The following is a 17,687-nucleotide window of genomic DNA, read 5'->3' as shown; positions in this document are numbered from 1 at the left end:
TCATATAATAATGTGTGGTTGATTCGGTTATAGGACACAAGTACTGCATAAATACCGGGAGAGTAAAAATCATGTATAATGTTTATATCATTTCTAATGAGTGAAAAAATTGTTGGAGTGTGTCGATATGCTAAGTGCACCTTAGTGGTCCTGGTGATTTTTCTGTAGATTTTAGAAAGTGTTCTATTATATGTAATAACTTTTATTTGTTCTTCCTGTGGTATGGTTTTGTTCTCAGCATGTAGATATTGTTTCACAAGAGATTTAACCAGAGAGGAAGGGTATTCATGTTGTATTTCCAACAATGTAATCCATGACAATTCCTTTTCTTTTTTACTCTCCTCCGAACAATGTGTGTGGGGCCCTCTTTACAAGAGATTGAAAAATGGAAACTTTGTAATGATGAAGATCATGCAAGTTGTATGGTATGGATAGAGGTGAATATGACTCCTTACAGTAAACAAAGGTGGAAAGTTGACCGTGTTCCAATCTGATGTTAATGTCCAAAAAATGTATAGCTTTATGGCTGTCTTGGTCAACCTGCAACGTTAGGCAAAAAGTGTTATCATTGAAGTACCTAAGCACTGAGTCAAGGTTAGGTATTTGCTTCCACACAATGAGAATTCAGTCAATGCATCTGATGTACAATGCTATATCTTCATAAAATTTAGGCAATATGGCATTCTCATGCTTTCTGACTACTAATTCACATCAGGTTCCCTATAGAAGGCTACCCATAGGTACTGTTCACCCCTACTCTGTAGGTAAGTGACACCTTTGTATTCAAAGAAGGAAGAATGAACCATTAAATGTGATAGATAATATTGATTTATCTCACTTAAAGAAATATTTATTATTTGTTAATTACGTAGTTGCTGGTACCGGTATTGGTTTTGTTGTGTGTGTTTATTACAAGTATTTTCATTCTCGAGAAATTGTTCTTAAACTATAAGTATTTAATTCTTTTCAGCCAACCTGTACTTGGTCTCAACTTATCCATCAACTCTGTTGTGGTAGGTTGCCTTCTCATTCATGGTGATGGTGTTTCTATTATATCATTCTGCCAGTTTCCATGCAGATTTTGTGTTAAAGGTTTTTCAACTGCATGTGCATGATGTTCTGTTGTTTCATTGATAAATTGGTTTTAGAAACTACAGAATGTCATGCAGATGTGATTGTAAAAGTCATTAACATTAATTCCCATGAAAACTGATAGAGTGATATAATATTGACATCATCACCATTAACGAGAAGGTGCTTATAGATTCCATTGTGGTAGGTTAAGTTGAGACTACATATAGAAATTATGATTTTAATATAAAATACAAGCATTTATTTTGTCACTTAATTTTAATTCCTTTGGTTTCAATTTATTCAAGATTTCAATTCAATATTTACACTGTAGAACGAACATAAGACCACAAAAAATGTTCGTTCTACAGTGTAAATATTGAACTTTACTGCTGGATTATGGGTGTATTATGTAAGTTTAAATTTATTTATTTATTTATATTTTTAAATTTAAATTGGTTTTTCTTATTTTTAAAATTGTTTTATATGTGACACTAGTTCAGTTCATTTCAGACTTCAAAAATTTGTAAAATATAGTTTATATATTACATTCAGTATCTCATAGAATTCTTATGAAACAAATTAATTAAATATTAAGTATAAAAACAATAAACACTTTTAAATTTTTCTTAGATCTCTGTAGTGTTATTTTACTATTTAATACAGCATATGAATTATTCTCTAATTAACAAGTTAATATAAATATTACTTAATAATTAATGTAATTTAACAAAAGAATAAATTTAATATAAAATTATTACTGGTTAGAAAGTTGTTTTTTGTAATATGTTTTTTATAACAATTTTTCAGACCTTTTTAACTAATCTACAGCGAAGGGAAGAATTTCTGAATGTGGAGTTACAAAAAAAGTTCCTATTGAAAGCTCAGACACATTTACGATTGTTTTGCTTAGAACAATCGTTGTTTTCAGGTATTAAAAATATTAATTTGGTATTTTCATGTAATGTAAAATTAATGTATTTAATGCTAGCATTAGCATTATAGATATTAAAATAAATTTCAAAATTTAATTTTTTATAAAGTTGAATGTTTAATTTTTTTTCTCTTATTGAACATTTTAGATAATAATGTTTTAATTAATGCCACTTTAACAACTATCTTTATTTAACACATATGTTTTTCTCTGCAAATAAGGTGTTGATAAATTCGATATTTTTGTGCTGAGGATGATTTTTAATACAGATATGTAGTTTAATTATGACAGTTGTTTGAAATTTAACACATTACTGCTAATGTGATATTGTGTTCTTTGTTTAAAAGCATATTTTAAAACTTTACCTCACATTTTGTTTGCGTAAAATCAAATAAAAATGTCTGTAGATAAAATGCTTATCAGGCATATTATGTATGCTTCTTAAGTTTCATAAAGGGTATAATGCTATACAAACAGTAAAAAATACTCATAGTATACAGTAGACCCCCTATAATGCGGGTTTATATAATGCGGATTCATATATTGCAGCGAAAAAATTGCAACTGTATTTGTATAAAGACGCTAAAAGACTCATAAAATGCAGTAAAACGTCATAGCGACTCGTGTCGCGACAGGATTGGTCGAATCTGGACCAATAGTGGACAAGCAGCCAAACTACTTACACGCTATGAAGAGTTTAGGCGGGTAAGTTGAGTTTACTATCGTCTGTACAGTATATAAATTAGGTACTGTAAGTCTAATACAGTACTGTAATTTTATACAATTCTTGTGAAAAAAACATTTCTTATTCAATGGCCATAAAAATTATTTCTATTAATGATGTCTCCAAAGTTCAACGAATTTTTCGCAGAAAAATAATTTATCAGAAAATGTGCCCGCCGTTTGGTGCGCTGCTCCGTGATGAAAACAAGCTTAAACAATAGTGTCGTTGAACGGTGCACACTCGTTAAGTAATCCTACAATTTTTTGTTTATAACATAGTTTATACGGCTTATTCCCAAAAAATTATACGTGTTTTGGAAATGAGTCAAATTAGTCTAGAATCGATTAATTTAATGGAAGAAAACCTTTCAAACAGTCGTAGTCCATAAACTGCACACTGTCGAGCCTGTGATTGGCTCATGTAGTTAAAGATTCCTACAACGTGAAATTCGTATAAAGTGGAACGTATCTACTGCATTATAGGGGGGTCGACTGTATTTGGAAGATGCTCCTAAATGTCAGGCATGTCAAATGTGGTTTTGATAGTTTAGTTTGGAAAATTCTGAAATAAAGGATACAAAATGTATGATGTTCCCAAAAGCTGTTGATAAAGATTTCAAGAAAAAATTGTTAAAATCAGCAAATAATAATTTGTGAACTAGCAACAAACTTAGTGTGTCACCAACATGATGATTGTATTCTGCATACATTAAGTGAAAAAATACAAATTGGATTGAGTATAATTTTGTCTGATGAAGGCATACAGCTCTAAGGTTTCATTTTATTTGTAAATTAGTTACACATTTTTATTAGAGAAAACTTTTATTTCATCTGTAATAAAAGTTTTCTATGATAAAAATGTGTAACTAATTTGCAAATAAAAAATATTTGTTCTTAACCATAAATTTGTTCTAGTGGGTAGTAATTGTTCAGTTGAGTACCAAGGCGCCACTGTATTTGATTAATGCAATTTTAATATACCTGGTAGCATTGAGTGATTAATTAACTGTGTTAATCAAGGGATACTGTACATGAATTTTAATATTAAATCATTACAATATTACTGGTATAAAATACAAACTGTACAGAAGTTTGAGAATATATAAAAAAATACTAACATTGTTATGAATAAATTTAAGAAACAATTATTAATCAAATTTTTATTAGAATCAATAATTTTATATAAATACTTATCCTTTTTATTATAAATAAGAATTTATTGAATTAAATATTTTGAATAATTTAATTATTAACCAAAAAATAAAATATTAAAATATGTTCTTTCTTTGTTTTTGCTTAGAATTCCTTTTATTGTAGAATTTTTAACTTCATAAATTTTCAGTAAGGAAAGGTTTTAAAAAAAATTGCAAAGTGTACATTATGAAAAATCAAAAAACACAACACCTTAATTTGCTAAGAAAAATTTAATGAAAAGTAAACATTTTCAGCCAAATCTATTGGCCATCATCAGGCTAAGATATTCGAGTATAAACAAAATAGAACAAAAAATTTAAATACAAATAAAATAAAATAACGAATGAAGTATATATATATATATATAAATGNTAAATATTAAAACGTTATACAATAATACATTATATGAGATTCTGCAAAAAAAATACTAAAATCAAGGCACTAAATTAAGAGCTCTCTAATCCTTTGATTAAGTATTTCCAGGCCGAAGGCAACCCTTTCAAATCTCTAGAATTAATGCATGCATCATGCAATCTGCTCTTATATATTTCAATTTTTTCGGCGCAAATCACCGAATGATGGCCAACAGATTTTGCTGAAAACGTTTACTTTTCATTAAATTTTTCTCAGCAAATTAAGGTGTTGTGTTTTTTTGATCTACATACTGCTGAGTGAGTGTACCTCAGTTTACATTATGTTTAAAAAATCTGTTAATAATTATAATTAACTCTCTCACTAGTCAATGCCTTGTTAAATTAAGGTGAGAGAGCTTAGTAGTTTTAGTGAACCATTGAACAATGCCAATAGGAGCATAAACTTTCAGTAAGGCCACCATGTCAGTAAAGTCTATGGGGAGAAATGAAGCAAAAAGTGACCTATAAGCAGCAGTTGATCTATAAACACCTGGTTTTAGGTATATAAGCATACCTTACTTTTTACTTTATACCTTACTTACTTATAAGCATACTTTTCCTTACTCACTTCTGTTGAGAAAACAAAAAATGATTGTTACTTGTTCACAGTATGATACTGGTATAGACATTGTCCTGGTTTACAAGGACTATACATATGGGTTAGGCAGAGGCTCAAATTCAAAAAAAATCTATTAGTGCTGAATTCAGCACTGACCCAGGGATGGCTATTGCATCACAAATACAATGGTCAACAAATACCAAACCAGCCAACATGCTTCAGTGGGAATTCCAATTACTGGATTGCCTGACCTGGTGGAGATTGGGGACTTAAAATCCCACTTCTTGGACACCACTGTAAGTTTGCCGATTAGGGGGGATTTTATTCCCTCTTGTCAGGATGGACTAGGGGCTACTTGTATGTGAGTGGTGGTTTTAAGAGGCAGCAAAAGACAAGTATTTCACAAAGAAACCGTTTATTTTTTTGAAGATTATGCTTACAAACAATTGACAAGATCTCAGATATCGCTGTCCTGGCGGTTGGATGTCTCCAGTGGTTTTCTTTTTGTCTCGCAGTGGTGGAGCCCCGGGACGATGGCAAGTTAGAGTTCAGAGTAGAAAGTAACACGAGATAGCGACAAGCAGAAGCACCAAGAGAAGAGGGTGATGATCACAACAGTGTACTCGAGAGGAAGTCTTTCATCCTTGATGGTGAAGGTTTTATAGTTTCCTTGGGATCACATTATTTCTAATTGGTTGGGCTTTTCCTTACCCCATTGGTCTCTTACCTGTCTCTGGGTGAAAATTGAGACCAGATTAGGTTGCGAGAAAGGTCTGCCCAGGATGGTTTATTCGACACCATCCTCTCAACTATGATCGTGCTTTGTTAATGTCCCATTCTTTACATTTTTGCTTCATCTTACTTTATTGCATCTTAAGTTAAAGAAAATTAATTAAAAGGGAAATATTTAATCTAAAATTTTGTTTTTCCTGCTATTCTTTATGAGCGACGATGTCAAAGTCTGGTGACGCCAACTCGACACTTATATAACTTGTTTTCTTTGCAGTTTAACTTAACAAATTTTACATTTTTCTTTTCTTTTTAAATCCTTTTTTGACTATTTCCGGGGCCTTACATTATTGACCACCAAGCATCATACCAATGGATGATGTGGACACAAGAAATGAATTAATTCAACATCCATATTTACTACACCATTACAAAGCTCAAAACAGACATGACAGCATACAGATAGATACTACATGATAAATTCACACAAAATCAAATACCAAGTTGCACAACAGAAACACTAGATCATACAGAAGATCAGACACTCATTAACAGTACCTCAATGGCAATCACTCATGAAGTTGTACACAGCATAACATAAACACCATGACATTTACAACTAGTGACACTATAGTTACAGAATTAATCTCACAGTCACAAATTTATTTTATGAAATACTCACTAAATATGCAAGTTTAGCTTTTCTTTAGGTCATTTACATTCTAAAATTGGAATATGTTGAGGATTCAAAAAAGACCTTGAATACATTGGATCCACCAAATGTTCAATCTGTAAGAGGCTATTGGAACATCAGTATAATATAGAACATGGAAAACACACCACTGCCCTGTCAGTGTATACCTCTGAGAATAATATGCAAGTAGATCTCAAAAATGCCATTTTTATCAGACAATCCCAGCACTCTGATCACCTCAGAACACTACAAGCATTGAAAATTTACAAATCTGAAATTAAGGGCAGATGTTTAAATCCATGGTTCTCAATCTGTTTGAAGTTGGGGAACACTAAACTTTGGCGATTTTTTTTGTGGAACACTTACAATACATCACCTTTAAAGCAGGTGGTGACAAACTATTTTGAAATCAAGAGTGCCCTCAGTCTAGTATATGACGTCATTGTCATTTGCTGATTATATTCCCATACAAAAATTATTTTACATTGTATTGATTTTTCTTTTGCAACAATTTTTAATTGTATGTTTGATTTTTTCGTGGAACACTTGAAGTGGCTTCACGGAGCACCCATGTTCCACAGACCACAGATTGAGAACTATGGTCATAAACTACAAGAGAGAAAAACCCTTTGTACACCTGGCAATACTTTAAACCCAACATCATCCAACTTAAAATAACCAATCAAATTGCATAAAAATCATTATTTGAGTGTTCATAATTTTTATTAATTTTTTAATTAATGCATTTGATATGTAGTAAATAATCTTTTATCAAACTCCTCTAAGATTTTATATTGTTTTATTATATTTTTTCACAATGTATAATATTATATAATAATTTTAAAATTTTGTAATGCATTCTACAATTCATTCCAATTTTAGAATTAAATGACCTGAAGAAGACCAGTATTGATCAAAAACATTTGTCAGAATATTTTTTAAGTTAAATTAAATCTCATACTGGATTTACAAAGATTATTTATTTAGAGTGTGATTTACTGTAGTATTATCCAGTTAATATAATTTATTATGTTGGAATAAAATTTAAATAAATATTAAATATTATTGTTATAGTGTTTATTAAATATTTAATAAACATATAGTAATGAAAAATTGACTGGAATAGATCTTCTGTCAATATATTTTTATAGTTAACTACTCAAAGTTTTACTTGGTATTTGGAAGTGTTTGAATTGATTCAACTATTTCATTTTTATAAATATTTATATAAAATTATTTAAAATTTAAAATTGTTTTATTTTATAACATAAGAGTACAATATTAGTTATGATTAAAAATAAAAATATTTACTGTAATAGAAAATCAATGTTTGACAATTACCAGTTACAGTCAAATCTTGTTGCTGTGTTATTAGTTTAAGCAAAGTCTGTGTTACTGCAAAGTAATTTTCAATCCATGAAGGAGGATTGACATTTCAACATGAGTTTGGTTAATTCTGAAATAGAAATTGCTATTCAGAGCACTAAATGTCAAATTCTCACCTTTTAATTTCTCTAGTGAGCATTTGCATTGATTAACTTATAAAATGTTAATAAAAAATAACAATAATATTTGATTGTTTTACATTATTGATCATATTATATCAATTATTTGAAAATTACTTATCATCAATAATAATCAATTAATACTGATAGCTGTTACATTCATAGTCTGTACCTACTATAAAATTTATAGTTGATTTTTAAGAAAATTGAAAAAGTTAGGAATTGCTAATGTAATTTCTTGTAATTGAAACATATATGGCATATTCAAAAATGATACTAAAATATTAAATTTCAGCAATCAAATTCAACTAAAGTTTAAAGCTAACTAATAGTTACCATATGCTGCAGTAATCCTTAGATGATCTTGTTTCTCTTGTATTTGTTTAATGTTATTCTGGAATTGTTGATATAAACTTGAAATCACTGTTGGCTAAATATTTCAATGCTCATCCCAGTCATTTAGTCTCAACACCAAATATCAAGTTTTTCAGCTTCTTGATTTACCATTTTATTGAATCTGATAAATATGTATACAACATTATGACTTTATTGACAAAAGTTGCTTTTTACATATATTTTCACAAAAAGTAGATTTACTGTTTGTGAAAATGCATGGCTGGTATATGCAGTCTCATTTCATACTAGTTTTAAATGAAATCACTTAACATGCAGGTTGAAGAGACTTATTTGCAAATTTCACTGCAGAAATGATTTGTGAGATCCTGATCATGACTTCCAATGCTATCATGGGAAATTAGAAATCTGTAGAAATCTGTTCACCCTGTAATGTAATTGCATATGTTTATGAACTGTGTCAATAAAGTTTAAAAATAAATAAATACAATTTACCATTTTTATTTTATGACTAATTTCCTGTGTACAGTAATAATTATAAAATAAACTGAGAAAAAAGTAAACAGAAAGTACAGTGGTACCTCGGTATATGTCTGCCTTAGAATATGTCCTGTTTGGACGAAACAAATTTTGCTCGGTATACGACTTAATTCAATTATACGCGCCATCTATGAACAAGTAGTACTATCGGTATACTAGACCAGAATAGATGTTCGCGGTGCCACAGTTTATAACTTTGTTAAATTTCTTCTGATTTTAATTTGTAAGTAAAATGTTATTATTTTTATTAATCATGAATTGCAAAAAGGCAAATGAAAAGCAACAGAAAACTAAAAAAATGACTAGAATCACAATGGAACTGAAAAAAGAGATTTTGAGAAATATGAAGGTGGCATGAGTGTTCGAGATTTTAACTGTTGCATACCGTATTCTGAGAACGACGATATCGACAATCGTGAAAAATGAAGACATTATTAAATCTGCTAACGTTGCGAAAGGGGTTAAAACAATTTCTAAACAGAGATCGAAGACATTAGATCATGTTGAGAAATTGCTTTTGCTTTGGATAACTGAAAAACAGTGTGCTGGCGACAGCGTATCAGAAGAAATTATTTGCGAGAAAGCTAAAAAGATACATGCTGATCTCATGAAAAATCAAGCAGGAACTAGCCAGGAAAGCGAGGTGTTTCAAGCCAGCCATTTTTTTTTAACATGAGAACAGATTAATCATTTTTACATTACTTCTTATGGGAAAGGTTGGTTCGGTATACGTCCTATTCGGTATAAGTCCAAACATCAGGAACGGATTAAGGTCATATACTGAGGTTACACTGTAATTTAATATTGATGATGATGATATTTTCTGTTTAATTTTGTTCAAAATGTTGTTGTAACTTTTTAAACATAATTTCATCATATGTTTCACTTATTTTAATATTTTATTTTGTAACACATCATCAATTATTTTTAGAATTTTGTTGCAAGTCAATGAATTTAATGTTTGTTCAAACCATTTATGTTCTTTTGTTTTAGCTCACAGGTTCCCAACCTATGGGTCGCGACCCAGAAGGGGGTCACGACGGGCTTTCTGTGGGGTTGCCAACTTATACAGTAAATTAAAAAAATATATATTCACTATAGTCAGTCAGTCAGTCAGTCAGTATTATTTATTAAAGTACAGCGTACATACTTGGTGTCGCGTTAAGCATGACCAAGGTAGAATACAGGATATATAAAGATATGTGACAAAGTAGTGACAATACAGTAGAGTGATGTAAAATATAATAATAATACGATACACAGAACAAACCTAAGTATTACAGAATACAGAATAAAAACAAATCAATACAAATGCAATACATAACAGAACAGTACAATACAGAAATAAAACATGACAAGACAATAAAAGGTACAAAGACATGTAAGTGATGTAAAACCGGAGTAGAAGTATATGCATAGACAGCAGTATGGCTGGGAGTAACATGTTACAAGATCAAGCCGTTACAAGTGACAATTTNCTCACCCGCGAATTTTGAGGCTGGTTAATAACATGCAATTTCAACCATCGCGTTAAATTATTAAGCATAATTTAAAATAAAATTATACTAAAAAAACTAATTTCGTTGTTTTTTTTAATTACCTTGTTAAAAATGCTTTTTTCAATTGTATCGGGGTCGCGGGACACTTGGCTTTTATAAAAAGGGGTTGCCACCGGAAAAAGGTTGGGAACCGTTGTTTTAGCTTGTGACTGTAATTTAAAATTGGCATATAAGCCACAAATACTTTCAAATTATCTTCCAAACACACACAAAAATAAACACTGTCACAAATTTACAGTGTTTATTTTTTGAAATAATTGACTAATTGTCATGTGAATTAAATGCATAAACTATAGTTAACATAATTTTAATAGTAAAACAAGAATTTTTATTTTTATAATTAAAAATGTTTTGAATTGTTAAAATTTTCAGAAATTTTTTTTTTATAAATGCTTAATTAAATTGAATTAAAATGAAAAAGATTGGGTTTAATATATAAAAAATAAGAAATATTCATTTGTTTTTAGATGTTGTATTCCAGTTGGATGATGGTTTATGTTCAGCTCATAGGCCACTTCTAATGGCTCGTTGTGATATGATGGCTGCCATGTTTCGTGGTGATTTTCGAGAAAGTTCAGCTAAAGTGGTAAGTAATATTTCAGCTATAAATTGTATTAATTAATTATTTTATATTTTTCACATAGTTATTAATTTTTTATTCAGGTACACTTCCCAGGTGTTGCTAAAGACTGTTTTTATCAGCTGCTGGTTTATCTCTATACTGATAACATTGATGCATCTGTCACACCAAATAACTGTTTAGATTTATTAGAATTAGCAAATCGGCTCTGTTTACCACGATTAGTAGCATTGGTCGAAAAACATATTGTATTTGAATTGATGAAAATGACTGAAACAGGAATTGATACCACTGAACATACCTTGAGATTACTCGAGCCTTGTCAGGTACTTGTTCCTCATATAACTTTTGATTCAAAATTATTTATTGAAATTTTTACTTAGGTTTAGTGTGTGCAAATTTTAACCAATGCAATAATTCAAACTGAAAATATAAAATTTATTTATTTTTTTTAAATAGTAACATTAAAATAAATGATTACAATATTATTTCAGCTACAAGTGGTGAATTATTGATTTTTACTTTCAGATTTTATTAATTATGTTTGTTTATTTAATTACTATGTGATAAATAAAACAAATGTTAAAACCAATTATCTTTGTGATAACTAAAAAAATTTATGATTTTTATCTCTGCAAAAAACAGATGTAAACACAAAAGTTAATTACATATGTAATTTTTTAACATAAAAGTATTGAAATTCTAGAGAATTATTAATTATAAAAAGTCAAAATGTTAACATATAAATAAGAAAATATCAGTAAAATACTTTAATTTCTATATCAAATACTAATAAAAGAGATTCAGTATAATTTAATATAATAATAACTTTCTGTAAATGACATAATTTCTTAACATAGCATTTCTTCCACTTGATATATATTACTGAAGAAGATTACTTGTCAATATAAGTGAAGCTTTTATGTAAATCATTAATGAAAAGTCAGCTGAAAAATATTTTATTAATCAACATTATCTAAGTCTTTAAATTACCATTTTTAAAGATTGAAACAAGAGCAATACATGACACAATGACAAAGTATATCCTTCTTATGCATCCAGCTTTCTTCAGTTCTTATGATAAATACAATATTAATAAAACTGTTAAAAAAAAAACAGTAATATTTAAAATTTGTTTAGTGTTTTAAACTTAAAAAGTTTAAAATAGGTATTGGTAAAATATTAGTAAAAACAGATCAGTATTTACTATTTCATAAATTCTTACCAGATACATCAGCTTTAACTGAATAGTTGCTTGATTTTTTTTTATATCTGTTAAAATAATTATCAATATCCTTTTATCCAATATCCCAAATAGAAAATAGATTTAAAAATTCTTTAACAATAATTGACATAGATTTAAAACAGATATTTAATGAAACTTTAAAATGTATGTATCACTTGGAGTCAATATCTTGGAAGAAATTGAGCATATGTATGTAGAATATTTTAATATTGCATTGTTAACTTATTGAAATTAATAATGTATATACAGTAGACCCCCCCTATAACGCTTAGATACGTTCTACGTTATTCGAATTTTACGTTGTAGGAATCATTAAATATATGAGCCAATCGCAGCCTGACATGTGTGAAGTTTACGGACTAAGGCTGTTTGAAAGGTTTTCTTCTATAAAATTAACCGATTCTAGACTAATTCCACTCAACATTTCCAAAACACGTATAATTTTTTGGGAATAATCCATATAAACTATGCTATAAACAAAAAATTGTAGGATTACTTACCGAGTGTGCACCGTTCAACTATGCCATTGCTCAAGCTTGTTTTCGTTGCGGAACAGCGCACAAAACGGCGGCTGCGATTTCTGATAACGAATTTTTCACAGAAAAATAACTTGACCTTTGGAGACATCATTAATATAAATAATTTTTATGGCCGTTGAATAAGAAATGTTTCTTTCACAAGAAATGTATAAAATTAGTGCTGTATTAGACTTACGGTACCTAATTTACATACTGTACAGACGATAATAAACTCAACTTACTAGCCTAAAATCTCCGTAGCGTGTTGCCAGGCGGCAGAAAGCATATATATAATTATAATAAAGTTACAATAAATTAAGTTAATATATAATTATATATACAGTACCTAATTTATATATAATTAATATATAATTATATGTACAGTACCTAATTTATATATAATTTATATATAATGCTGTACAGATGATAGCAAACTCAATTTAGCCGCCTAAACTCTCCGTAGCGTGGCGCTGGATGGCAGAAAGTAGTTCGGCTGCTCGTCCACTATTGGTCCAGATTCGACCAATCTTGTCATGACAGGAGTTGGCGACGACGTTTTATGAGTCACTTTATACGAATACTGCTACAATTTTTTCGCTACGTTATAGGGGGGTCGACTGTATTGTAATACAGGTCAAACTGATGAGGGACTTGTGTCCAAACTGCAGCTTTGATCAAGTATCAAAAATATAATAAGAAAAAGGAAATTCAAACTGGAAAATAATCAAACAATATCATGCAAACAACCTTTTCACTTTCCAGCACACTTATTTAATGATTGGACAAATGTTTTATAACTGCTTTACAGATCAACTTCAGATCTAACTATACTTGAAAATTAAATGAAATTGCCATCTGATGAAATTCTATAATTTACCTATACATTAATGTATTTTTGTTAATATTTCTGGAACATTAATCTAGTTTGTTTCTTAGGTCATCTGTACATTATTGTATATTTTCCAGTTTGAATTTTGATTGATACATTAATGTATAGGTAGACCTGAAGTTGATCTGTAAAGCAGTTCAAAAACATTGTCTGATCATTAAATAAGTGTGCTGGAAAGTGAAAACAATAAAGTACTTTTAAAATAGTTATTAACCTTGTCCATCATAGGATTAGTTCCTAGCAGCAGCTACTATAGTGAAAGAAGCATCTTGTTTTTTATAGTATTAATTTGAACACAACACTTATTGAATAATCATTTTAAATAAGGAAAGGTTGAATGTACAATTTGGGCATTTATTATTGTAATGCAGATAAAGGGTATATTTACATGTACAGAAAATATTGCCAAACAGGGCAGTGAAGAAATTGCAAGCATATTAATAAAGATTTTAAATAGTCTGGTTATTTTCAAGGAAAACTCTTTTCGCCAACAACTGTGGGAGTCAAAACATAGATTGGACTATTATGTCAGTCTAGTTTAAACTTGTGTGCAAAAAATTTCCAGTTCCAGCCATTGAACATAGATTCTTAGTTAGCAGTCACACACATTTACCATCAGATCATGCTTTTATCTCAGTAGAAAAGAAGAGAAAGTGTTTAAAGCAGATCTACCACACAGATCATTGGTGTCATCATGCTATAAAGGATTCAAGAAAGTGTAAGTAATTTTTTGTAACTAAGAGGAAACAATCAAAATTTTTCTGTTTTGAACTTGTTTTAAAACAAATAAACAAAAGACAATTTACTGATGATAAGCTTTTACTAAGTTTTAATCAAGTAAGATGTTTCAGGTTTGAAACCAAACATCCAAATAACACATTTGTGAAGCATTTTCTTAATGAAGATTTCAGGGCTATAAATATAGGCAAAAGAGGAATTAAAAAAAAACCTTAAATTTTGAGAGACTGGTAAATCTGAAGTCAAAATATAATGTACCAATTGGTCTTAACACAAACAAGTTGGAAAATCTTAAGCACCTCACCTATATTCCAACCATGTATCATCAGTTTTACATTGATTTGAGTGTTTTGCTGTTAAGTGTTGCCAATACAGGTGCTGAACCTCCTGAACCTGAGATAGAGAACTTGGATGAAGAAATGAATCAACCAAAATATTATAATTAATGACGATCTGAACAAAGATGTACTAAAAGAACTATATGATTTAATATCATTAATTTTTACGGTACTATCTACGAGTGCATGTATTGAGCACAGTTTTTCAACCATAAAGCAAATTGATACATTTGCAAGGAACACTCAGTCAAAGTGTTCCTTTGCACTCGTAGATAGTACCGTATTGATCTGCTAGTGATGACAATCACTAGCAGAGCTTTTAAATACTTTGATTCAATCAACGACAAGCAACTTTTATGATAAAGTAATTAATGACTTTGTGGAAAAAATTGCCAAATAGAGTTAGTTTATAAAAAATAATTAAAAGTTTTATACTTTGTTTCATGTCAATTATCTATTTTAGAATTAAAATAAATAAACTGTTTATTTTTGTCATTTCCAGTATTTGTTTAAAATTTTTATGGAAACAGTATCTCTTATCATCAAATGTCATGGCACGTCACTGCATATGAACAATTAACCAAGTTTGAGAGGGAAAAGATCATTAGGTTGAGAGAAGTGGATGGTCATCTCACTGAACAGCTTGCCATCTAGGCCATTCTGACAACAATGTGAGGTGTTCAGATCAGTGGACGAGAGAGAGCTCGCATACACAGTGCCCAGGCTTTGGACACCCTCAGCAAACCACAAACTTGAGAGGAGTGCTCGTCCTCTGACAAACAGACACCCAATCATATCGTCCACAGGTAGCACCATCATTACAGGCCCCTGTATCTGTCTGTACCATTTCGAGGCACCTGGGTGAGGAACATTTGGTATTGCAGTGGCCAGTGTGCTGCCATTGACTGCCACCCATCGTCACCTCCATTTGGAGTGATGTCACTCCTAATGAGATTGGACTGCAATGGAATGGAACTAGGTCATGTTTGTTTGTTTGTTTAGTTATGGCAATGTAACACTTGGGTGATCTGCCTAGGAGGGTGCCTTCCGAGAGGTCTTTTTAAGGGAAATTGGCCCCTATTTAGGCATTACAGATGTGGAGAAAACCCAGAAAACTCCACGTAGCCAGTCTGTTCGAGTGAGGCGCGAACCTATGACTGAACTCCCAGTGTTCAGGGAACAGAAGACCACTTGGCCAGTGGTGGGCTAGAACTAGGTCATTTATAGTGACGAATCTAGATTCAGATTGAGCACTGACGATGGCTGTATTCATGTCTGGGACCCTGTGGTGACTGTTTCAATCCTGCCTACACTTTGGAGTGGCTGGCACATCACCCCACAGCTGGTGTGATGGTCTGGGATGCCATCACACACAACAGCCGGTCACCTCTAGTAATGATCCAAGAGATCATGACAGCCCAGCAGTATGTTAGTGACATCCTGCAGCCATGTGTTGCTTCTCATGGCAGAGCTTCCAAAAATCACTTTCCAACAAGACAATGCTTGACCACATGCAGCAGAGGTGTCACAGGAGTGCCTCCGCCACTTACCACACTTCCCTGATTTGTCACCAATCAAACATGTCTGGGATCATCTCGGACACCAAGTTGGACAGTCTAGGAGTTTGGCTGAACTAGAGAAGCAATTGTAGACTGAGATGCTGCAGGATACCATACATCACCTGTATGCCTCTATGCTCACTTGTATCACATCATGTTTTCATACTAGAGGTGGCCCAACAGGGTACTAAAACCTCCTTTTATTTGTAGTTTTTCCTGCAATAAATGATCCGTTTGCTTTCATTTTGTAATTACTTATTTATATCACCATTGCACTCACACATGCACAATTTTATTTAATTCAGACAACTCTTTCTTAGTGCACTAATTTTTATGGCAGTGAGTGTATAAACCATATATTTGATGTAAAAAGATAGCAATTAAAATATCTTTTGTTAACTTAAAAAAATTAAAAACCTCATAAAAATATAACATGGAACTTTTTTATTTTGAATAAAAGTTAATTCTTTATTTGAATTCATAATACCTAATTAAAAAATTTTACTTTTAAGATATTAGATTTATAAAAAAAAAATTGTAAAATATTTAAAGTCCCATGAAATGTGTTAAATATAACTTTATTATTTTAAACACATCATTTTCTATTTTCTTTAGATGCATAATGCTGATCAGTTGGCAGATTGGTGTCTCTACCATATTGCCGTTAATTACAACGATATTTGTCGAAAAACACCAAAACTCTTAAGAAACCTCCATCCTGAGAATCAAGCATATTTGAACAGAAATCGCTGGCCTCCTATTTGGTGAATATTAAACAAAATATAACAGTATTTATCTTTAAGCAATTTAATAATAAAATGAAAAACTAACAATAAGTTATACAGAAAATGGTTTTTAACATACATTAAATAAAAAAACAAACATAATGAAATATTTTATGCAATAAAAAGCAATTATTAAAAAAAATAAGATTTGAATTAAGGTATGTTCTTTAGATTTTATTTTCCATAATTTTTCTAATTAGTAGTAATTGATAAATTCTGTATTAAGTTTACTTTGTGTATCATGAGTGAACAGTATGGTTATTAATGTATGGCCTGAAGCAAAAATTGGTTGGAGGTGTGGGTAGTGTAATTGGCAACATATTTGTAAGCAAGAGTTATAGGTTCAAGTTTTGCTCTGGTTAATTGTTTCTTTCAGAATATTCTAAATTAAATTTAATATCAATGCAAAACAACACAGTCTACCTCTAGCTAAATTACTTAAGGCTAATTAATTATTAAGGAATTACAGTAGCTAAATAAATATTCAAAAAATAGCTGGAGTCTTTAAGTTTACTTTTTCTTCATATACTGATTTTCAGCCTTTATCTTTTACTATTGTATTTTGATGACATTATAATAATTTTTAATAAAAATCCTTTGTGTTGTGAAAGTCTGTGTTTGTAAAACACATGATAATATGACAAAAAAAGTTCATATTGCTTTATTATTCGAATGAGTCGACAGAGAACAGAATGCTCGTCATGGAGACACTTATATACAGATATAATTACAACATCTCCCCTCTCGTTCGATCTTCCT

At 30.5% G+C, this 17,687-nt stretch overlaps 1 protein-coding gene across 10 annotated transcripts in view; it reads left to right on the top strand.

Annotated features, from left to right (window-relative positions):
- Positions 1-16,973, top strand: part of LOC111618480 (rho-related BTB domain-containing protein 1-like) — a 153,950-nt gene extending 136,977 nt beyond the window's left edge. For 9 of the 10 annotated variants that reach the window (XM_023360022.1, XM_023360028.1, XM_023360024.1 and 6 more), the window contains 4 exons: positions 1,882-2,002; positions 10,743-10,861; positions 10,939-11,181; positions 16,759-16,972. In XM_023360022.1, coding sequence (XP_023215790.1) covers positions 1,882-2,002; positions 10,743-10,861; positions 10,939-11,181; positions 16,759-16,911 — 636 coding nt within the window. In that variant the 3' untranslated portion in view covers positions 16,912-16,972. Of the gene's footprint in view, positions 1-1,881; positions 2,003-10,742; positions 10,862-10,938; positions 11,182-16,758 lie in introns of all 10 variants that reach the window. The other variant, XM_023360031.1, reaches the window with a different exon arrangement.
- The last annotated feature ends 714 nt before the right edge of the window (positions 16,974-17,687 follow it).

This window comes from Centruroides sculpturatus, unplaced genomic scaffold (genome assembly GCF_000671375.1).
Source record: "Centruroides sculpturatus isolate CEXI.00-Female unplaced genomic scaffold, Cexi_2.0 scaffold5, whole genome shotgun sequence".
Lineage (NCBI taxonomy): Eukaryota > Metazoa > Arthropoda > Arachnida > Scorpiones > Buthidae > Centruroides > Centruroides sculpturatus.
Note: the sequence above shows the minus strand (reverse complement) of the source record. Positions and strands in the feature narration are given on the sequence as shown.